This window comes from Colobus angolensis, unplaced genomic scaffold, assembly GCF_000951035.1.
Source record: "Colobus angolensis palliatus isolate OR3802 unplaced genomic scaffold, Cang.pa_1.0 Scaffold124, whole genome shotgun sequence".
Taxonomy (NCBI): Eukaryota; Metazoa; Chordata; class Mammalia; order Primates; family Cercopithecidae; genus Colobus; species Colobus angolensis.
In genome coordinates this window covers 1,547,767-1,572,254 of record NW_012113586.1, presented here as the reverse complement: position 1 = coordinate 1,572,254, position 24,488 = coordinate 1,547,767, and the positions used below count along the sequence as shown (strand labels likewise).

The 24,488-nt window shown below is 39.5% G+C and overlaps 1 protein-coding gene across 2 annotated transcripts in view; it reads right to left on the bottom strand.

Moving 5' to 3' along the window:
• The window catches only part of TBX15 (T-box 15), a 107,912-nt gene that overhangs the window by 14,923 nt on the left and 68,501 nt on the right, over window positions 1–24,488 (bottom strand). For both annotated transcript variants that reach the window (XM_011933060.1, XM_011933059.1), the window contains exons 6-7: window positions 15,593–15,657; window positions 644–741 (exon numbers count right to left, since the gene is read on the bottom strand). In XM_011933060.1, coding sequence (XP_011788450.1) covers window positions 644–741; window positions 15,593–15,657 — 163 coding nt within the window. The remainder of the gene's footprint in view (window positions 1–643; window positions 742–15,592; window positions 15,658–24,488) is intronic.

The following is a 24,488-nucleotide window of genomic DNA, read 5'->3' as shown; positions in this document are numbered from 1 at the left end:
ACCTGAAGCTGCAAGGAAAGAAAAACTATAAATTGGATAAAAAGCACAGAGTTCAAAGCAGTAGGGGGGGACGTCTATTTAGTCCACCAGCTGAGAGGGATGTTGTTTTATATAAGCAAAAAAGGAAAGAACACAAGTTGCAAGGTTCAGATAGGCTTGCAGCAGCCCACTCCTCACCTTGAGACCTGATACAATTGATTCTCATTGTCCAGAGCTAAGATTTTGCTCATCACAAAACTTTTCTTATTCTAAGAAAAAACTGAGAAGGCTACCATGAGGAATAAATGAACTTATTAAGAAAATCTCTTCAAATACCAAGGCATATGTGAATGCTTAGCAATATTAATAATAATATCATTATCATAATAATATATCATATAATGATGATATTATAAATATATAATCACACTCTCAGGAAGGGTGAGAGCATTTTGAGTGCAAGATAAAATGCCTCCTTTGGACCCAGCTTGTTTACCCAAGTGGTGATGCTTTGGTTATTTACAGAGCTCCTGAGTTCTCTCCATTCCAGGAGAATTGGTATAACCCATATCTTGGCCTGAGGCCAGATGTGCTATATTCAGTTGAGCTCCCCACTCTGTCCCTGGCCCTGTCACTAAGCAGAGGCCTTGCTCCAGGGCTTTACCTTGCTGCTTCTGCATGGTGGTGAAGTCTTCGAAGGTGAGCGTGCGCACAGGAGGTCTCCAGAATGCATAAGTCTCCATGATGGCTTCAAGTCCAGTTCTGACAAGAGAAAAGCCAGCAAGGGAAGTCATAAATAATCTCAAGAAATGCAATGACTTTTCAAAGATCCAGAGGTGGACTGTTAAACAGGTAATAAAAACAAGTACTAAGATCTACCACCATCAGAGTAAATTAGGGTGAAAAAACTCAAGGTGCAATAATACTGGACTGCAGGGGAAATGACAAATTAACCCAATTCAGATAATTTGCAAGCAAATCTACAACTATGATGGAATTTTATTCTGACCCTCCTTTAAATGAGGCTTGGTCTGCAGGGAAAAAAAAGCATGGTAAGTGTTAAAGGTTAAGGCCACTAATATCATGAGTACAGTTGTGCAGAAAGTAACACTGACTGTTTCTCTAGCACAGAACAATGTCGTCATCATTACCACAGTGCACTGACACAGCCTGACTGAGAGTCAGCTCCTCACCTTGGGTATGTACAGAATGGAACCGTCAAACTGCTGTGGTTTTAAAGCCTTCTTAAATCAACAGAGATGAGTAGGGCAACAGAAATAAAAGGAGAGGTAAGCAATGAAATAGAGTTGGGTTTCTGCTGTAGTAAGAAACACCTACCTGAAGATAAAGAAAGGGCTTGGTCTCAGAAATTATGGCTCAGGCAAAAAGACTAATACATTTCTCTAAACATTCATCTGCATTTTAGTAACCTAATAATCAGTCTGGTCTTTGGTCATCACAAACTGTCAGAGTTCAGGAAGTATCTAGTATTTTACAAGTACATTCCTTCAAGGCTCCTGGTTCATTTATATCGGAAATTCCATAAATTGGACTATGTGTATACTGTCTTTTTACTCTTCAATTAACTATGTCTCTAATACATATGCAAGTGTTGATATACATCATTTTCACATGATTATTGAGGTTATCTCAGACATATTCTTGCTGATATCCATACCCTCAAAACAAAATATCAGCTGGGGCTTTGTTTGAAGCTTTGAACACAGCTTCTAATTACTGATTTTTCTTTTTAAATAAACTGCTTCACTTAACTAAATAGAGGGAGGAGAAGTGTGGGACCTGTGAGAAAGGTGGGAGGAGAATGGGAAAGAGCAGATGGCATAAATCTTTTCATTGCAAAGTCACTGGAAGGTGGGTGGTATGGCGTCCCTTCCTGAAATGGATTAGCTTTCCCTGTTGAGATGAAACTTCTGCTGCCTGTGCTTCTTTCTTGGTAATGTATTTCCAGAGTTCTCTTCAGCCTTACATAACAAGAATAAAGGCATTTTATTTTAGGTGAGAACAAATATCCTTTACTTATCAACAACTATAGGAAACCCTGAGGTTCTTCTCAGAAGAACTGTTGATACACTGATTGACTCTTTGTGTTGGAAAATTTCCTCTCTGAACAGGCCTCACTTGCACAGTTAACTTTCTAAAGTCTTCCCTGGAATCTTGGAGGCTTTAAATACACCAATGTTGGCAAACCAAACTCTGTATTTTAAGAAGAGGTTCAGACAAGAGAGTGTTTCATGGTGTTTATTAGCTGTTAATCTGTTAGAAGTAGGAATAGGAGACATCTCCACATAGTCACTCTGCGTTAATGTTGAATACAGTACATGAAACTATTTGTGGAGAGAAAGAGCCCAGGCAATTAGGGAGTTCAGAATAATAAGGGGATAGGCAGATAAAGCCACACTGAGCCTGGATGGATAGAAGAAATAGATAGGCCAGGCTTAGGTCTTACTGCTTTGTTTTGGAATGTTGGCCACCCACCAGAATATCTTAGGATTCCCTTTAATGGCACAGGAGGCTCACTGAAAATGGCAGGGTCTTTATTGTTCCACCTCCTAGTTCATTCTTCCCAGGAACATGTACTGATGATGAGGACAAAATATTAGCTCAAGGACAAAGAACAGTCCCTTCTCAGTTCATAATAAAGTGCTAGAAGACTATGAAATTGCAGTAATATACTGATACACTGCCAATGTTTTATTTGTTGAATAAATAGAAAACGAACTTGATTTTCTATTCTAGTTCATTTTGTGATGCTATAACCTACCATACACTAGGTAATTTATAAACAATAAAATTTATTTGGCTCACAGTTCTGGAGGCTGAGAAGTCCAAGAGCATAGTGCTGGCACTTGGTAGGGGCCTTTGTGCTGAGTCATACATGGTGAAAGATGGAAGGTCAAGAGAGGGCAAGAGCAAAAGAGAAAGGGTCCAAACTCATTCTTTCATCAGGAACACACTCTTGTGTTAATTAGCCATTCATGGGGCACAGCTCTCAGAACCTAATCACCTCTTACAGGTCCCAGCTCTCAATACTGTTGTATTGCAGATTAAGTTTGGAACATATAAACTTGGGAGAACATGTTCAAACCATGGCAGTTTCATTTTCATAATAGGCAAGAAGACTGTTACAAAAGTGTTAATAGTTTTATTTTATTTAAGCAGTTAACTCTATATAGAATAGTGACCATTTATTCATTAATTCAAATCTAAAATCCAACTAAAAAAACTGAGTTGTAAAAGCACAGATTTTAAATCTGGGAAGAATCTTGGATGTCATCTACTATACCTCTTATGATATCATCTTGAATGGTTATCCACCTCTGTTGGTATATATATACCCAGGAAATTTTTCAGTTTTTTGATAGATCTGATATAACTTTCACCCTCTGGTTCCATTACCAATAAGTAAATAGTAAGAGGACAGGCATTTCCCACAAGGAGTCCACCTGCCACATCCTCAGCAGGGAGACCTTCCTTAGCTAAAGAACATACTATACAATATGCCACATATGGACACATATGTAATCCATCCAGGGGTCTGTCACAACAAGGATCAATTTGGTTGTGGAATTGTGTGGGGAGGGTTATGGCTCCCAAAAAAATAATGGCTAAGACCACACATGCCTAACCATCTTATTAATCCACAGTGGATCTATGTCTCATAAATATATCCTACATAGTATATATATATAAATTATTCTATAATAGAAATGATCTTATAATATGTACTATCCTATGGAGAATAATATTGGTCTCATAGATTTATATTAATGATTTTATTTATGTATTCAGTGTGTATTGCTTTTTAGAAAAATTAATCCTATTCATTTACCATATTCCACCCCTTTTATTTGTACTCAACCCTATTATGTTTCATTGGATAGATCTAATTATTAGAGGTACTAGTTCTATATACCAATATTTGGTGTAGTGCCATGCCAAGATTAAACAATTCACCTCTCTCCACCACTAGTATGTTCGCATCTCAAGGGCTTGGGTCCCATGTTCTTCTATGCCCAGTTTTCTAGCACGGTGCTGGTTACAGGGTAAGATCTCAAATGATATGCATTGAATTAATAAGTAGAGGAATTAATGCTTTATTGCTAGAGATTTGGGAATTGTTTCTATTGTTTATTGTGATTGTGCCTTTATTAACTTCAGGCTCAGAGAGGTTTGCATTTTCATCGTATTTTTTCCATTCCAGTCATAGAACTTCTGAGCTTCAGCAGAGTCTGAGTTCCCTCACAGGGGCAAGTCATTTCACCCCCCATCTTTTCTTACAAGAGTTCTTGCCAACCACCTATTAACATCTTCAGCCAGTTGGATGTCTAGTCAAAATTTACCCTGTGCTACATATTGTTTATTCATTTGTCATCATTTTACCCTAGTTTTGTAAAATTGTGTATCTCCAAGTTTTTAAAAGTGAATTCATTGTCAAACAGGTGAAAAAAGCAGTCTTAGGTAATGGTATGCCACTAACATGTTCCACATGGTGAGCCTCTCAGGTCTGCTGAGACCTGATGTCATCTCTGAGATTTCCAATCAGAGAGAGTCAAATTGGCAAGTGTCCCCCTTTTGCTCATTTTTCCCTGTTAGCTCCAGTGACAACACAAGCCGTATCAAAACTACCTTTGTTCAGTGCTTTGGCTATAACCACCTCTCTGGTTTCCAGGCCTCTTCTCTTCAGGCTTTTCAGGCTGCTCACTGGCCAAGCCAACAGAATGTGCTGAAGAGAAGGGGAAAGAGGAAGAAAAGAAAGCAAGCCAAGGACCTCTTTTGCAAATTGATGATGCCTTGAAATCAATTGATTTGGAAAAATAGACTACAAAAAATAAACATCCTTCCAACGTTTTCAGTCCAGAAACGATGGCAGGATCATTCCTTCAAAGTTCAACAAATATTTGATAAGTATGACAATAATTATAATAACTTTCATGACCCTACTTGGTAGCACTCCAATATATATTTCTGCTTTTCATTTGTCTTGAGATAGGGAGTTGCTTTTTAATTTTTCCTTTGTTTATTTTCTCTTTAGTTCTGACTTCCTTAATTTTTACTCTTCCGCATACTATTTGCTGGTGACACTGGTAACAAAGGGAACATATGCTATGGGTTGATAAGGCCATTGGTCATCCCTCAGTAAAAGATAGAAAAAGACTAAAGGAAGCCTACTGAGACAGAGGTCTTGAAGTAATAAAAGAGTTATCCAACCAGAAAAAAATACTTATATGCTAAGTTCAGGAAATGTAAAGACAGAAAAGACACATGGTCTCTACTCTTTACAACTGTCTTGTTTTTTTTAAAAAGGAACAAGATATAAATGACTCATTTCTCAACTATGCAGTAAATGTTACACTGAAGACACATACGCCAAGATGCCATGGAGTATTGAGCAAGAATCACTTAATACACCTGAAAAACTCAAGGAAGATTCCACAAAAGGCCAGTTATTTAAGCTTACTATTAAAGAGTACTCAGCCATTTTCCATCCAGAAAAGAGGCAGGAAAGGTTTTTCTAGTAGACTTAACAGTATGTGCAAAGACTTGGAGGTATGCAAGAGAAGGTATGTTTTGAGGACATAGTTCAGGGTGGCTGGAGCCTAGGGTACAGAATGGGAGAGGCGCAGTAGACATCATGAACATTTATTCCATGTTAGGTGCTTAGATTTTATCCCATGGGTGGTGTTATGCCTCTGATCCCCTTTATTTTCCCTTCTAGTATTTGAAAGGACATATAACTAGAATATATGGTTCCTTCAGATATAAGTATCACATCTCAGCATTCATAGATTTTCTTGCTTGGTTGAGGTAAGGCCAAATCTTCCATACTTCCTTCTCCTTCACTGGATCTGAAATAGAATTACTCAGATCAAAATAGCCAGATTACTCAGGAATTTTATTGTCCAGGGATATTCTAAAATATCTAAAATATCCAGCAGAAGTGTGCAAATTGACTAAAAACCTAACCATCATTCAAAACTTGGCATTAAATAGTACCATAAGTATATCTACATGAGGAAGTAGCTGTCATTAATGTGCCTTGCAATGGCTTGGGAGAACAAGTGTCCAATGGACAGATGCCTGGAGTTGAGTTAAAATTATTCCTTACCAAGTAATTCCCAACTTGAGAACCCTGTCCTCCCTTGGCATATGAATCAGTAGCAATGGCAGTCCATAAACAGTTTTCACTGACTCAAGAAGTGTAGTAATAACCCATGATCACACAAAGTTGGTTAACTAGAATATTAAGTTTCTTTGCATTTTACTGAAATTGTCTAACTTTAATTCAGTGATGCTAAAATCACATAAGGGACAAATTAGCATCACGGTTAAGAGCACAGGCTCTGGGGCTAGATTACCGGGCTTCAAACTGCAACCCTGCTGACTATTAGTGCAACCTTGGCCAAGTTATATAACCTCTTCATTTCTAAGTCTGCCTATCTATAAAATGGAGATAGTCATAATACTTCCTCCTAACTGTGATTTTAAAAATTCAGACTGATTAAAGACAAAATGTATCAAAACAAGAGAGAAAACATAATGAAAGTATGAGGACCATTGGTCTAACTCAAGTGAAAGAATTCCAACCATTCTGCTCAGATTGTGACCTATAATAGAAGAATATATTCTTACTCCACTGAAATCCAAAGTTCTGTCAGCCATCTGGCTCTGGATTAAATGTGGAGGGAGCTATACGGTACCTAATTCCATTTTTCATTGTCTTCTCAAAGAAACAAAAACGTGTCCCTCAAGTCCCTGTAGGCCTCATTATCTTGCAGATATTTCAGACTCCAATATGTTGGCCATTAAAAAGACGTCCCTCTGTTCGATGACACCATCCCTGGGCAAAAGCCACATATAACAAAATGATTGCCAATTTTCTCTGGCAAGTTCACACAGCCAGGAGGACAATGGTGGAAAAGGCTCATGACAAGGGAGGGAGAACAAATAAGGCAGAAAAAAATGTTAAGTACTGGCTAAAAGACCACAAGCCAAGGAATATGATAAACAGCTATGGCCTGCATGAAAAGCAGGAGTGCAGCTGGATCATCTGCCAGAATCCAGCACAGGGCCAGCTATCTTGAACTGTAGATGTGGTAGTACCTGATGGAGTGTCCAGCACTTATTGCTTCCTTAGATCTGCTAAATGGAAGAAGGCACCCATGCCAGGGATAACAAAAGGGTATGCAAAATTTGTGGGGGCTGGTAAGATTGCCAGGAAAGAGCAGAAAGAGATTGGCTGGAAAAATATACCCAATGGCTTTAAGGAAACCAAATGAAAATATAGAAATTGAAAGTAAGGTAGACACTTGAGATATCATGCTGGTTGAATTAAAGACAAGTGGTCAGTTTACTGACTCTAAGCTCACTATATGAGCCTTCAGGAGTGACAGGGAGCCAGAGGTGGACAAAGATACAATTTCTGTTGACGAGCAAGCTATGCCTAGCAGAAGAGAGTTAAATCATTCTCTGTAGGCTGTCATTAGCTGGATTTACAAATTCTGAAAGCTAATACCTCATCGTGTTCAGTCTTACCATCAGTAAAATGGGAAATGGTGCATTGACATCATCAACCTGGAGATTAAAATGGACAATTTGGACCACAGATGCTCTATGAACTAATTATTACTGTTGTTTGTATACTTATTATTTGAATGGCTAAAAATAAATATATGAGGTTAAACTGTATGAAATTGCTAGCATTTTGCCATTTTTGACCTACAAATACAGTATTTTTTATGTTTAACTTAACAGATAAAGGTATAGATAAGATTTGAGTTACTTGGTATAATAGAGAACTCTATCAGCAAATTTTAACTGAGATCCTCTGTATACCCTTTCTCCTCCCACCCCCAAAGACAAGTTGTCTCAGATTTCAGCAAAAACAAACTGGCCCTGGGATTAATTTCTAGCTGACTTTTCCTTGTCCCTTCTTTTCCTCCTATTAATATTAGGCACTTTGATTCCTCACCTTACCTTCCACCTTCTATTATTGGATGTTGTGAGGAGGGGCTGGCCCTCCAACAGGGGACTCCTATTTGTGCCCAAGAGAGGTGGTTTTTTATAAACATGGCCATGGGACAGCAGCTGCTGAAGAGGTGGTCACGGGAAAGTTCTTTGCTCCCAAATATTTTCTCCACCACCATTAGAGAGAAATTATTTCTCTCAGGTTAAGTATCAACCTCATTAAACATCCTATTTCAGTGAGCAAATATATCCATTCCCGTAATGCAATGAGTGGCTCCATTTTTAGATCAGCATCCTCTGACACGTTATGTAAAAGGACACTAGACACCAAGAAGGACAGCCACCAGCCACATTCCCAGCAAACAGCACTGCTGGCTGCAAACACTCTAAGAATATAAGCTCAGACTCAGATGTCTTCTTGTGCCTCATCCTGCAAGCCCTATTGTTTCTTCAGTGAGGGGCAATGCATTAAAACTACTTACCCATAAAAAAAAAAAAACTTCCTTTTGATACAGAGCCTGCCACTGACTCCTTTCTGATAGGTTCTAAGTTGTAGAATTTGAGTGTTCTGGCTCAGGCCTCCACTGGTGGATTTCAAAGAGAAAAACATACACTCCTAAGAAGCTGTACCAATTTCCTGGGCTAGAGAAGGACCATTCCACTTGGGCCCTATCGTGGGACCAACAGCTGTGGCTTTGGGGTGTCGTGCCAGCTGGAAGTATCTGGAGGAAACTGTGTCAGATGGGACAGTCCTGCCTGTAGCTGTACTAGATGCAATGGAGGCTAGGAGTAAGGGTAAAACCCAAGGTCACAGACAGGAAGAAGGCTCCGTCAGAGGAAATCCCAGAGTCTTTCACTCCATAGCACGTTTAAGACAAGTTCATAGAACCTTTCACTAACCAGACAGACCACAATCTTAATCATCTTATTTTTACATATGTGTTTGCTTTGAAGGAAGTCCCTGAGAATTATATAAAATTTCCCAAGCTGAGTTGTGCTTTCTGTAAAATCTTGGCAGCCACCCCATCAAGGACAAAGCTTTCACATCAGATGTGGGATGAAAGATGCAAAGTCTCTTTCTTTCCACTTCTTTGGTTATGTCTTTCATGTGCAGGGTCTTGACAGTTGTCATGCTCCCTCTAGCTGAGCACGGTGGACTCTCCAGGTATGCGTGCACATGCACTTCCCAGGGGTGCTTCTTGAAAATTAGACCCAGCGCAAAGACTCTTGCTCCTCTTCAGCTTCAGGATCTTTGTCTTCTCCTTGGTGCAGGTTCCCCATTGGGGTGGCCATCCTCAAAGACATAATTTTACCTCTTGGTTCACTACTGCATGGCCTTTCCCAACCAAACCTCATTTTGCTTTAACTCAGTCTCTGGGAACCACTTCTTTTCTGAAGCTCACAGGCACTGAAAATTGCTAGGTATCCTTCTCCAGGGAGCCAGAACACACAGATGTGCCCCAGCTATCTAGAGCCAGATCAGAGGGCCTCAAGGCTGTGTGTGTCTAATCTGCAGTTAGGCTAAATCAGTGTCTTACAGCAGCAATCAGTCTCTGACTTTCATCAAAATTGTCATTAATTTTTAAGCTAAGCCTCTTTAGAGATTTGCTCTTTCTTCCTTCCTTATGTGGTATTCAAAACTAGCTCCTCACTGCTGCTCTACCTGATTTCCCCCTGGTTGGGACAGGGCTTTCTCTCTCTAATGCTCCTGGTTTTTATATTCTGTGCCACTCATCAACACCTTTTCACTGTTTTGTAGCTAATTGAAAAATTATTATTTTATTCTGTATTCCTGGCACCATGAAAAAAAAAAATACAAGAACAGAAACCTGGAATAGGTACAGTCCCAGTCTTCCAGGAGCTTATATGCTAGTAGAGGGGAGAGCCCAGGAACACAGAGCACAAGACCAAAAAAAAAAAAAAAAAAAAAAACTTAAGCTGAGAAAAGCTATTTTTTCCTGAAAATGGGCAAGTGTTACTGTCTCCCCCAGTAGGAGAAGTCTCCCAGAGGCAACCCTGGATATTGTGTCTGAGAGCTATAGACCTGATAACAGGTGAACACTGCTCCCCTTCCACACACACACCCAAAGCCAGATTCAGGCCACACAATTTCTAAGAAATCTAGAAGTAGAAACAACTTAGAAAAAAATAAAAAAACAATTTCCCTCCCATTGCAGAGACAATGCCTGGAAGCAAAATCTGTCAGTGATTTCACTCCAGAAGAAATGGCCATCTGCTATTCTTCCCCACAATGTGAACACACACATACACCCACTCCTCTCTCTCTCTCTCTCTCTCTCTCTCACACACACACACACACACACACACACAGTCATATACAGGTATACTTATACATGCACACACACACATATTCACATATATACGAATACTTACAATACTTATACAAACACACATAGACACACACTCACACATATACAGGTTTACTTACACACACACACACTCAACATTCACACACATACACATGCATACATGCTCCCAGTGAAGACTTCTCATCAGGGGCTTAATTACTTGGTAGTGGAAAGTAGCAGTTCCATAAGTCAAGTCTGAAGGGTGGAGACCTTCCCATGCTTCTCACCTGACACTTCCTAAAGGAGCAGGGAGAACTACAACAGGCTCTAATGACGGTGGCACCACAGGCTGAAACGCAAACTCACTGGGGCTCCCACTGGGGTCTTACACAGTCCAATGAATATCACCTCTTGTTTCACCCAAGCTCAGAATCTATTCTGTGGAAGGCACAGGAGCCTAATGCCATGGAGACCAGAATGCCATTTTCACTATAGATAAAGGTGTTTGGGGGTTGTGGTATAGGTGAGAAGGCTGAATGAGCTGGTTAGAACTCCCCTGAAATAAGCTGATGCCCCAGAAATGTAGGCCTCCTCTGCTAGACTTTCCACATAATGGAAAGACAGCTGGGAATCTATGTTCTGCAGGTAAGCAGGCAAGAATCTAGGGGGTTCCTTCTTCCAGACTCACCAATCAGATCTGGTTCCCATTTAGAGGAATGAGAAGGTGATGACGCTAGAAGCCAGGAGGACTTCTCCGTGGATATCCCTGGTTTGTTTTTGTTGTTGTGGTTGCTGTTGTTGTTTTCTTCTTTGAGACAGAGTCTCGCTCTGTTGCCCAGGCTGAAGTGCAGTGGCATGATCTCGGCTCACTGCAACCTCCACCTCCCAGGTTCAAGCGATCCTCCTGTCTCAGCACCCCTAGTAGCTGGGATCACAGGCACAGGCCACCAGGCCCGTCTAATTTTTGTGTTTTTACTAGAGACGGGGTTTCACCAGGTTGGCCAGGCTGCTCTCAAACTCCTGACCTCAAGTGATCCACCCGCCTCGGCCTCCCAAAGTGCTGGGATTACAGACATGAGCGACCGCACCTGGCTGGCTGTCTCTTTATATCAACATATGAAAAATGGGAAGCTAGTATGCTCAGCCACAGGTCCCTCAAGCACTCTTTTCTATACTTCAGAGGACATAGCTGTCAGCCAGGGGGCCACATTCAGACGGTTCTGAGTGTGAGAGGCTTATGGGCTGAGAGAGACTCTCACAGGCATTTGAGGAGAGTGTTGTGGGTGGCTGCGTCCTCCCCATCTTTCCTCTCATTCCTCCTTTCTTGAGCCTCTGGATTGTACTAGGATATATTGAGATTGACAAACCTGAACATGTTTTGGTTTGAGGTTTGGCAAACTCTGTAACTCCAAAGTCTTCCACAAATGTTTTGTGTTCTGCAAAACCAAAAAACATTGGACAAGCACTTTCCCCCCTAATTTTTAAGCCCATGTGTTTTTAAAGGAAATACAATCCGTATGTTTTGGGTACATTTATATGCAACTCATCAACCGTGCTCCTCTGCATGAGTCACTTGATGTCTAAAATGCATGGGGAAGATCTTAGATTTAAAATTTTAAAATTAGAATTTTTTTTTACAGAAGGGCAATAGATGAGGTGCTGGATGGAAGGTGGTGAACTGGGTCCTGATTCTGGCGCAGAACCACAAGTTCCCAGAAGATTTGCAAATAATTCTCTATATCCTTATCTATCAATATTTCCCACCTGCAAAGTGGCATTAATAATTGTTTCCCTCATCAGATCCTGTGGGTAGCCAGTGAGAATTAAAGTGTGATTATCAGGTAATTTTGAGATATTTAAAGAGAAAAATACAAGGACCTCCTTACTTGCCTTAACAATTTATTTTAATCCAGTTTTCCAGAATGTTAAAGGACAAAAATGGCTTCTATCTTTAGTAATTCATCCTTGCCCCATCATGAGACATATGACTTCAATGTCATTATATCATAGTTTCATCTGCTAGGGAAGGTCAGGCCAGCTTCCCATTGTCTCCTAGGAAAACACTTATTTACACGGGGATAGAAAGTTGATAATGAAGTCACGGGGAGTAGACTACAAAGACAAACTAAGAATATACAGTTTGTGTTGCTTGGAAAAGCAAAGATTCTAGGTGACTTGAATAGTGTTTTTACACAGATTAAGAGGTAGGATTCTGCCTTTTAGAGTTGGGATTCTGTTCTCAATATCCGTTGAAGATAAAATAAGCCAAGTGTAATCTGTTAGCATGATAAAGCACAAAGCATTCAGGCTTTGAAGTCAGGCAGAGTCGGCTTTAACACCTGTTCCAGCTTTACTATGTGACAGTAGGAAAACTGCCCAACCTCTCTGAGCCTCAATTGTTTCATTTGTAAAATACGAGTTGTTTTCAAGATTAGAGAAAACATAATTAAAGGTCTGGAACACAGTAAGTTAACTGATAAGATTTCTGATAGTACTTAAAGTAGCCCTCAGATTTTGATGGAACATAATGAAGAATTCCCATGCTATCAGAAAAGAATAAATAAATAACGCAGGGAAATGGGCTAATGAGGATCCATAGTTCTGCTTTCCTGGAGCCCTTAGAGAGAATAGAGCTCATTAGGAAGGACACACACATAACTGTCCGCCCTGAGCAGTAAGACAGTTACCAGCCTTCAGGCCAGTAGAGGAATGAGGGCCTCAGCACTTGAACTGAGATGTCATCACAATTCCTAGCCAACAGCAAATCCTTCAAGATACAACAGTCTAATTCTCAAAGTTAAAGAGTGGCTCTATTTCCTACAACATAGATCTAATGTTGGTCAACACTAGCTTATCTAGCCTACTTTTCTGTTATAAATCATGCCTCAGCACCTTCATTCTCATGATGCTCAGTCATGTTGCTGGGCAGGGGTCATGCTTTGTAGTCACAGGGCCTCCTTGATGTATCATAGACATGCCTGGCACACATCTGTCTTTGCACTCGCTGTTTCCACTGCCCCAGAGTACATAGCTGGCAGCTTCTTTTGCAACATTCATGACATCTTATCAGAGACACCATCCCTATTCACCCTGTAAAAATATCTCCACCTCTCACTCTACCTCTTAATCTGATTTATTTTTCTTCTTCGCATTTATCAACAATTGACCTACATATTTCTTGATGCCTTTGCAGTGCAGACAACAAATGGTCAAAGTACATTCAGATGGCAATTTCCAAGGAATGGGTGACTGCTCATAGGAAAGTACTTATTTAGAAATCAAATTCAACTTTAGAAAAATGAACAAAAACTCTGAAAAACACGGACCCAAAAGGGAGAAAAAAAGCAAAGAAAATAAAATATTTCAAGTGCCAAGAATAAAATAAGCAAATACTAAATGCTATTGGAGATACAGAAGGAAGGAAAAGGAAAGAAGAAGTTTAATAACTAACACCAGTAGGCTGGAACCCTTAAGAGAGACAGAAAGTTGTATCTAGAGCAGAAATTCTTAACTTTAAGACTTTTTTGAAAATCTGAAGAAAGGTTAGACCTCTCTCCAGGAAAAATGTGCATCTATTCATCCAAACACAACTTTACCTACAATATCTGAAACCCCTGAAAAATCTATCCATGTACTCCAAGCTAAAGGTCTTAAAAGCCCTTACATACCACAGCCTGCCTCCAGAAATAGCCTGTCATGAAAGTCCTGCCCCAAAGAATCACCACCAAGACAGATCTAGAGGCTTCTTTACAAAAGGCCAGCTTCTATTTTTTATCTCCTTATCACTAACAAGGTCTTCAGTTAGCCCACAGTGCAGAACACCTTGGAAAAAAGGCAATAGGAAATGACTTGCAAGCACATTCTGCTGACCTGGACATGTAAAATAAGCTAATGGGATGGAAGAGGACAGGGCATCTGAAATGAAAGTAATAGGTATTCATTCCTCACTGGCTAAATTTTGAAAATGAGGGCCTCTGTCTTGTTATAAACAATGAATGATCGAAAGGAAAAAGCATTTGGCATATAGTTCGCATGCCTGAGTTCTACTGTGCTCTACCACTAACTAGTAGTTGCTTGACCAAAAATATATTGCTCAATTTTGTCATCCACAAGCTGAAAGTTTAAGTGATTTTTACTTTTCTCAGTGCATATAATTTTTTAAAATTCTGAGGTAAATACAATTTTATTCAAATCTAAATATATTTTAAATATACATACGTTTAGTAGAGAAGTGATTCATAAATCATTTTGTAAAGAAAATGATTGCCATAACTGATTTTTAGCATAAATCTGGATTCTAATATAATGCACTGCACATTTCACAAAATGGTTTTAAACAAAAGTTTTTGGTTGATTTGAAAACTCTTACAGAGAGAATACCGAAGATAACTCCTGGTAATCTGTCATTTGAATGTAAATAGACGCCCTCAAATTATGGGGAAATAATCTATTAAACAGTCATTGCAAAGCCTACACACTTTATGAGACAGATGTGTCACATTTGTGAATTCAATATTGTCTATATAAGATGAAATTTTCTGATTGAATAATCTTAGATACAGCTGGTTTCCCTACCCATTTTGATTCTCTCCTAACTTTCCATAGGTAACAGCTTTTAATTTTATATAGGAGGAGTGAGAAAGAATTTAGAGAACAGAAAGAAGTATCATCCAGAGAAATGACACAGTTTGTAAGGACATTTATAGCAGGAGCAAATAGTCCTATAAACTTCAGCAATTCTTAAGAGATTCACTATATAATAACCTAGTTATAATGACTGAGGCTAAGTCATCAAGAAAGGGGGGTTCTATAAACTCTCTTTTCTAAAGCAAGAAGCATCTGATATATTTTGGAATTATTTCCCAGGAGAAAAGCAGTTACATTTTTTTTCACACTATTTTAGCTCTTAAGGGAGTAATTTTCTGAAAAAAATGTTATTTGTCTACAACTCCTTGTTTCCCGGTAATGCGAAATAGATGAGATATCACTGCAGGTGCTCAAGCCGCTTACAAATACTTATCAGAGAAAAAATGGCAATCTTTTAATGATAATAAATTACCATAAAACTTGTTTTAAGTGACTCAGTTACTAAATATGATACAGGGAAGAAAACAGCATGAGGGATCTGATGTGGTGATTTAGGCTATGCAACAAAGAATTTGATTCTTATGTTAGCTATCCATTTCTCTTTGCTGAAGTGTACACAGTGGCGGAGCATACAGGTGTTTTCTAAAAGGCAGGAGCCATCAGCCGTCAGCAGGATGTGAGGGAAGTAACGTCACATAGAAAAGAAGTGCCTCTTCCCCGGTGATTCTTACCTGTTTCTCCCAGAATCTCTGAATCCTTTAGCAAAAGGGTTTCGGTCAATTTTTAATCTGGTAATCTAGAAACAAACAAATAAGTATGAATTGCTTTTATATTAACTGATTTCTTTTTTAGTACTCCTAGAAAATTACAAAAATCACTTTTTTAATAACAGCTGTTGCTTTTACTTAATTTCCTTTCAGCTTGAGATTTAATTTGAAGCTGGATATAGAACTTGGCCTGGCACACAGATGTCTGACCCACCTGACTCACTTCTCTATAAAAACTAAAGTTTGCCCAGTATGTGACTCTATAAACTCTCTTCTACTCACCTTCCTTGCCCCAGAGTGGTGATAAATCACTTGCCTAGACAGATACTGAAATGGAAAACTGGTCAATGGTCATATCCATAGTACACAACACACAGAAGGCACTTAAAAAATGCTTGTTGAATGAATTAGTTAACAAATTATGTGCAAGTGAGTTAATAATTAATAATGGACTCAGTCAACTCAGTTAGGTGCAATCAGACCACCAGACAATCTGCCTCAGCCTGAAAGACCCCAAAAATTGACTGCATTTGCCATTTCACTGAAGGCATGCCTTTCCTACCACTAGAAATTATTCATTTAATGACCTGAAATGTTCATGTAAAGGACAGAAAAAGCACACTTTTGCCAGGGTCTTACCCAAAGGAAAATCTACAATGTGAGACTGAATGGGACAGGATGCAGTACATGTCATCCAGTTTCCAAGAATCACAAGCAAACCAGAAATAAAGAGCCAGTTTCATAAGGCTGACAAGGCCGGGCGCGGTGGCTCAAGCCTGTAATCCCAGCACTTTGGGAGGCCGAGACAGGCGGATCAGGAGGTCAGGACATCGAGACCATCCTGGTTAACACGGTGAAACACTGTCTCTACTAAAAAAAAAAATACAAAAAACTAACCGGGCGAGGTGGCGGGTGCCTGTAATCCCAGCTACTCGGGAGGCTGAGGCAGGAGAATGGCGTAAACCCGGGAGGTGGAGCTTGCAGTGAGCTGAGATCTGGCCACTGCACTCCAGCCTGGTGGCAGAGCGAGACTTCGTCTCAAGAAAAAAAAAAAAAAAAAAAAAAAAAATGGCTGACCAACCTAGCACATCCAATTGTGTCACCAGCTTGGTCCTCAGGGGCCATGTGGTTCAACCTCCACTCAACGCATAAGTCCCTATCCATTGCATCCTATCTTAGTTCTGGCAACCCCTGCCATGGTTGTATATATTGCCCTCATGCCTGTAGACTAGAACAAGCCTGAACAACATATTCCATATGTACTCTAGTGTTTCCACTTTCAGCCTTGGTACCTTTGTGTCTGCACCAATTGTTAATGACTCACTACATTCAAGCAATGGAGACTTAGGGATAAGGTGCTAGGGAGCTCAGGAAAGAAGGAAGGCACTCTCAGTGCAAGGTGATTCTAGAAATAAGGGAATCTCATTATTTAAGATTATCTTCATATTTTTGATAATTGCAGAACTTATCACTAAGACAGCTAAAGTTGTTTCCTACATTGCAAATCTTTCCTAGTTCTCTTTCACCTCATTTTATCGAAGTGGAATTTCCCAAAACCGCAGTCTTTAAAGGTCTTTTAAAGCAATGTGAGATTCTGACGACCAGACTCTGACTTGAAAGAGTCTTCAAGGCTTCAAAGTTATTCTTCTCCCTAAATATTCCTTGCCTTTAAAATTGCACACTAATTATGCAGCACTAATAATGTAGCAAAGCAATTTTGCATGTATTTTATAGACCAGAGCAGTACCCTAAAGGTTCGACTTTCTAAAGTTGAGTGTCTGCCATGTGAATACTGTATTGAGTTTAAAGAGTGTCACTGCTTTTCTGTGTTGACTTAAAATCAGTTCTTTCTTCCTCCATAATCCACAGCAATAAACCATGCACCATATTTTCTTTTCAAGTTGGGGTTATAATATTTTATTTTCTCTTTCAAGTTGGTTTATCCTGTCCAACTCATTTATGATAGGGATTTCTGACACATGACTGTGATGCCATGTTTTGGGGGTCTCCACAGACCCCTGTAAATATAACAGCACTCAACTTCATGGGCCTGGGAGAAATGGTTGAAAATATATTTCCCACAGCTCACTGGATCCCAAGCCAATGGGTATGCATGGAAATTTAATAGCAAATGCCTCAAATGTTAGAAAAAACAGTATCTGTACACTTGTTTTAAAGCTTTTAATGTGAGAATTAGAGAGCTTTATGAAGAGCATGGTTGTGCCACTTATCATTTATCATCAAGTGCCTTCTGTGTGCAAAGCAGTGTGACAAGCAACACAGGTGACAGAGTGGTGTACAGCCAGTGTATAGCTATGTGTCATCCATTTTTCCTCAAGGAGCTTATAATATAGAAGAAAGAAGTAGACATGCACTATCAATTACAATATAAAAAGAAGGTCATAAAGTTCACAATAAAGGCAAAGTAGCCTGAGAGCTTAGACGAAGTAGGAATTACTCCATGTTGAAGGGCTCTGGGGTTTCATGTTAGAGATAGCATGTGAGCCAGGCCTTGAAAGATGTGTAGGATTTTAATGAAAACACAAGAGAAGGAAAAGGAACAAAGGAAGCATTTCTTAAGAAAGGCACTCTGTAACACAGGATATGATCAAACACTTCTCAAAAGAAGACATTTATGTGGACAACAAACACATGAAAAAAAACTCAACATCACTGATCATTAGAGAAATGCAAGTCAACACAATGATATACCATCTCACACCAGTCAGAAATGGTGATTATTAAAAAGTCAAGAGGCCAAGCGTGGTGGCTCATGCCTGTAATCCTCATACTTTGGGAGGCTGAGGCAGGTGGATTGCCTGAGCTCAGGAGTTTGAGACCAGCCTGAGAAACATACTGAAACCCCATCTCTACTTTAAAATACAAAAAATTAGCTAGGCATGGTGGCGTGCACCTGTAGTCCCAGTTACTTGGGAGGCTGGGGCAGTAGAATTGCTTGAAACCCAGGAGGTAGGGGCTATAGTGAGCTGAGATTGCACCACTGCACTCCAGCCTGGATGACAGCATGAGACTCTGTCTCCAAAAAAAAATAAAGAAATACAAAATAAAAATAAATAAAAATCAAGAAACAACAGATGGTGGCAAGGCTGTGGAGAAAGAGGAACAGTTTTCACTGTCAGTGGGAAAGCAAATTAGTTCAATCATTGTGGAAGACAGTGTGGCAATTCCTCAAATACCTAGAACCAGAAATAGCATTTAACCCAGCAATCTCATTACCGGGTATATACCCAAATAAATAGAAATCATTCTATTATAAAGATATATTCATGTGTATGTTCACTGTAGCACTATTCACAATAACAAAGACGTAGAATCAATCAAAATGTCCATCAATAATAGACCGGATAAAGAAAATGTAATACATATACATCATGGAATACTACACAGCCATAAAAAGGAATGAGATCATGTCCTTGGAAGGAACATGGATGGAGCTGGAAGTCAATATCCTAAGCAAATGAACACAGGAACAGAAAACCAAACACCACATGTTCTCTCTTATAAGTGGGAGCTGAATGATGAGAACACATAGACACAGGGAAGGGAACAATACACACTGAGGCCTGTCAGGGAGTGGAAGAGGAAGAGCATCAGGATAAATAGCTAATACATGTGGTACTTACTACCTAGGTGATGGGTTGATAGGTGCAGCAAACTACCATGGCACACGTTCAGCTATGAAACAAACCTGCACATCCTGCATATGTATCCTGGAACTTAAAATAAAATTTAATTTAAATGTTTTTAAAGAAAGGCCCTATGTAAGCATGAATATCAAAGTGAGAAAGAATGACATATATTCCAGAAACTTTAGCCCATGTCATCATCTCTTGACTAACTACTCTATGTGGCATTAAAACTGAACTCCTTTCTTCCATTCTCGTCCCTGTACAACCTCTTCTCTACCCAGCACCCCAATTGGTCTTTGTTAACATGTAACTGGACCATGTCATTCTCTTTAGTGGCCACTGCCACTCAGCATTTAATTCAAATTCCTTGCCCAGCCTTGTAGATCCAGCAGGCCCTTACTCTGGTCTGCCTCTCCAACCCATTCACACTCCCCCGCCTTGATCCACAGGCTCAGGGCAGACTGAGCAACTCAGCCAGACTGAGATGCTCCCAGTGCTGGATTGTGCCAAGCTCTTTCTGTGTTCAGACTACTCACATTTGCACTACAACCAGATTTGAAATGCTCATTTCTCTACTTTGCACATACCTGACTCCTCGTTCTAAGTCTCAGTCAAAATGTTATCTCCTGAGAGAGATCTTCTCTGATCATCCTCCAAAATAGGATAATTCTGCTACTCTTCTTAACTGCACCCTTTTAAATCCCATCTTTGCTCTTAGCCCAACTGGTAATTACACATGCATTTTTGTATTGACATGTTTATTAAATGTAACTCCCCCTGGACCACAGGTAGGAACCATGTCTATTTTGTATACCATTTAATTAAGCAGAACCTAGTGTGACATCCTCAATGAATATTTATTCAATGAGTGAGTGAATGAATAAATGACGATTTGAGAGCTAGGGATCAAGAATCCCAAAACCATGATAAGTTTTAGAGAATCTAGACCAAACAATGCTCTTAATTCTATTTGCTTTCACTAGAGGCATTAGAGACACAAATCCTATACTAAGAGAACAAGGTCTATTAGTAACCTCCTGTGTGACTAAAACAAGTCTACTAGTCTACATGTCCAAACTTTGCCCAATGATAATGAGAAGACAGGGAAAATACAGAGGTTGTAAAAGCATTTTGCTTTACAGATTTTATTTCCATAACCTTATACTAATTTGTATAGTTTGAATTATAGAACACTGAGGCACATAAGGGGGTGGTTGCCGACTTGCCACCATTAATGTTAATCATTGTCACAGACTTCTTGCCTAGTAACATGGAGGCAGTTAATAAATGAGGTATACTTCACAGTGCACCAGGCAGACATAAATAGCACAGCCTGAAAAGGAAATGAAACTTGAATATCCTGAGTATGGTTTTACAGTACCAAGGCTGAAAGGGCCTTCTCTTATTAACACTCTTCGTTATTTTTATTTCATACTATATTGCTTGAAAGGTTTTCCATAGGGGGGAAAACAAAACAAAACAAAAAACCTTAGCCCATATGAAAAAAATTCCACACTGATTTGAGCCAGCAAAACGGCGCTCTAGTTTAGACTATAATGAGGGGCTCAGAAATCCTACTGGATTTGCTCGCACAAACCTGGATGTGGTTTCCGACTTCCTATCTGGTTCATGTAGCCAATTCTCATCAAGAAATAAGACTGTGTTACCTGGGGAGAACAAGGCCATGTCTTTTTGAAATCTAGTTTCCTGTTTGAAAACAAAAATCAACGTTCAGCATTCTTTTTCCCTTAGAGAAGACAAAGGCTTTGCAATGGAAATTTCTTGCTAATTCCGTGAGGATGTGTTGGCGTCAGATTCTTCTACGAAAAAGCATGAAGCGTTGAGTCACCTTTATTCCCACATCTACCACTTTATTCCCCATGAAGAGATTCTGGGCATGCTGCACCTTTCTCTCTGCCATAGGTCTGCCAAATTGGCACATAGATAGCAAATAATAGTAATAATAACTTCAGTATGCTAGCAGCCCTAAGAGTATTGGTCAGTAAGCAAGGATGGAAGGAAGGAATGGAAAATGGGGAAAGAAAAGCATAACATATTCCATGAAAATAGAAAAGCTCTCTTCACTACTACTTACATCCAAAGAAAAAGAAGCCCAGATATATAAAGAAACCAGTGGTAGAGTCGTGTCGGCTAATCATTCATTAAGTTTCATTTCAGTCATTTGCCAACCATATATATTCAGTGCTATGCAATATAGTTCAGACACAAATATCTTAGAATTATGGAGATGTGCTTCAGAATTTTTTAGGCCAATTCTAATCCCCCTCCCATCATTTGAGGAATCAACATTACATCCCAATTTTTCATTCTACCAAATGGAGACAGTTAACACCTATCTACTCTCTCCTGTCTCATAATTTCATAAAATAAGTGACATTTTTATACCTAAAAAGTAGGAAAGACAAAATAAAATAAAGTCTATTAAATTGAGAGTCTACATTCATAAAAGTCTCTATATTTCTATATTTTTCTCATTTTTCAGTGGACCATAAAAGCTTCTGCATAGACTAGTACTGATTCAGACCAAATCATCAATTTGTAAAAGAGAATACTAAGGTAGAGTGATTTGTCAAAAGTAGTACAGTCTGTCAACTGCAAAGCTGGGTCTAGAACTCAAGTCTCCTAACTCTCAACTTCGTGTTTTCTACATCATACTATTTATTTGTAAAAGGTACAACTTTTGTTCTTAAAAAGCTCAAAATATCAAGAGGAAGAGTGGGGATGCACGCCAAAGTTACAATGTGATGAGGTCATGAGAGAGTGCAGCCCCCTAACAGTTCTAACTGGGGAGAGTTCATTTGCAGCTGAAAAAAGGAAAGGAAGTAGTAGGGGATGGTATTTTCACTGAATTTTTGAAGAGTAGAAGGAATCAAGACAGATAAAAATGAAAGTGAAGGGCATTCCCAGAAAAGAAAAAGGGACATACAAAGGCAAGGATGCAACAAAGTTCAGGCAACAGTAAAAATCTGACCAGATTGCAACTCTCTTGTAGATGTGTGAGGAGGAATAACAGAAATTGAGCCTAGAAATGTAGTTGGTTTTTAGCCACAGAGGACACTATTGGAAAGACTCGGGGTCCAGGACTTGACTCCCTAGGCACTGAGGAGTCATTGACAATTTTTGGCGTAGAAATGGTGCAATTATCGCTGTGCTTCACAATAATGTATAGGATGGCTTGTGAGACATTAAGCTTGCAGTCCAGGTGACCTAACTGGAAGCTATCATAAGAACCCAAGGTTGGGGGAAGGCAGGAACAGAACAAGGGCAAAACCAATTAGGTTAGAAAGAAAACAATATTCTATCAGTAGAAGCAAAAGACATTAGTGGCAGACTGGATGTTGTGACAGCCAGGTGTTCAACCTGGGTGACAAGATGGAAGTTAGCAGGAACACGGTGTTTAACAATGGAAGGCTCACACTTGTAATCCCAACACTTTGGGAGGCCGAGGTGGGAGAATCGCTTGAGCCCAGGAGTTCAAGACTAGCCTGGGCAACAAAATGAGACCCCATCTCTAAAAAAAAATCAAAATAATTAGATGGGCATGGTGATACCCGCCTGTGGTCCCAGCTACACAGAAAGCTGATGCAGGAGGATGACTTGATCCCAGGAAGCCAGGGCTGCAGTGAGCCATGTTCACACCACTGCACTCCAGCTTGGGTTGACAGAGCAAGACCCTGTCCCAAAAAACAAACAAAAAATAAAAACAACAAGAGAACTGAAAAGAATCACAAATAAACAGTATGTTGGGGAATATCTTATTTACAAAACACCATGTTCATACCTTTCAAGTGTAGACTTATTAAAAATGTACTGGTGTGGCTCAAGCCTGTAATCCCAGCACTTTGGGAGGCCGAGACGGGAGGATCACGAGGTCAGGAGATCGAGACCATCCTGGCTAACACGGTGAAACCCCGTCTCTACTAAAAACTACAAAAAAACACTAGCCGGGCAAGGTGGCGTCGCCTGTAGTCCCAGCTACCCGGGAGGCTGAGGCAGGAGAATGGTGTGAACCCGGGAGGCGGAGCTTGCAGTGAGCTGAGATCTGGCCACAGCACTCCAGCCTGGGCGACAGAGCCAGACTCTGTCTCAAAAAAAAAAAAAAAAAAAAAAAAAAAAAAAAAAATGTACTGGTATAGATTATCTGGTGAATAAAAACAATTTTCAGACATGAACATTCTAATAATTTTCAGTAGCTGAAAATCATGTTGATTGTCTTGGTTTGAGAACAATTGCTCCCAATCCTCATTAAAAATCATGCAGAAAAAAAGAGGGATAAATTAGAATTCCAGAGCTATCAGGGACCTTGTAAAGCACAGGCCAATTCCTCATTTTCTAAGAGAAGAAACTGAAGTGCGATTATTGTAAAAAAAAAAAAAAACACAACTTGCTCAGAGCAACATGTGTAGCTAGTAGAAAAGTTAAGACTAAAACCCAGGTCTCCAAATGTCTAGCTCACTGCTGTCTGTGAAGCAGGACACTGCTTTTCCTTAGAAAGTCTAGGTAATGTTCCATTTCCATTACATTCCCTCTATTGTCTTTTCTTCAGAGTTTCCCCAAACAAGTTCCTGAGAACACTAAGGACCTACCACTAAATTTTTTTCTCTTTACTATTTCACAGGCCTACTAACCATTTCCTTAAAAAGAAATAGATGAAGTAAATAATTTTGCCATATTGATTGTTCTCATTCTAGAAGGTTATGAAGAATAAAAACACAGTAATAGGTGAAAAAAGCTCACAAAAGAGAACAATTTATGCTACCTGGCATCTTCAGAACAAGTCTGAAAAGTATAGTTAGGTAACAGCTCTGACCTACAGGATGCAAACTTCAGGATTCCTGGGGGAAAGACTCAAGGTTATTTTGTATTACTAGAAGTTACTGTATTATATTAAATCATATCTGCACAGCCAAAGGGAATGTTAAATAAGCATGCTTGTTGATTTATCCAGGGATTAGAGGCTTGTTAAACAGGCAAAAGCTGTCATCTTGATCCCAAATGGGCAGAATTGAGTATGACTCATCTATTTTGAATGTCAGCACATCATGAATTCAACAATATGACACGACGACAGAGAGATCAAAGTAGTTACCTATGGATTATAATTCCTTTGAGAGCCATTACAGCTCCTCCAATTTCCAACAATGCACTTTTTCCTTAATAAGCAATTTATTATTTAAAATTGCTTCTAT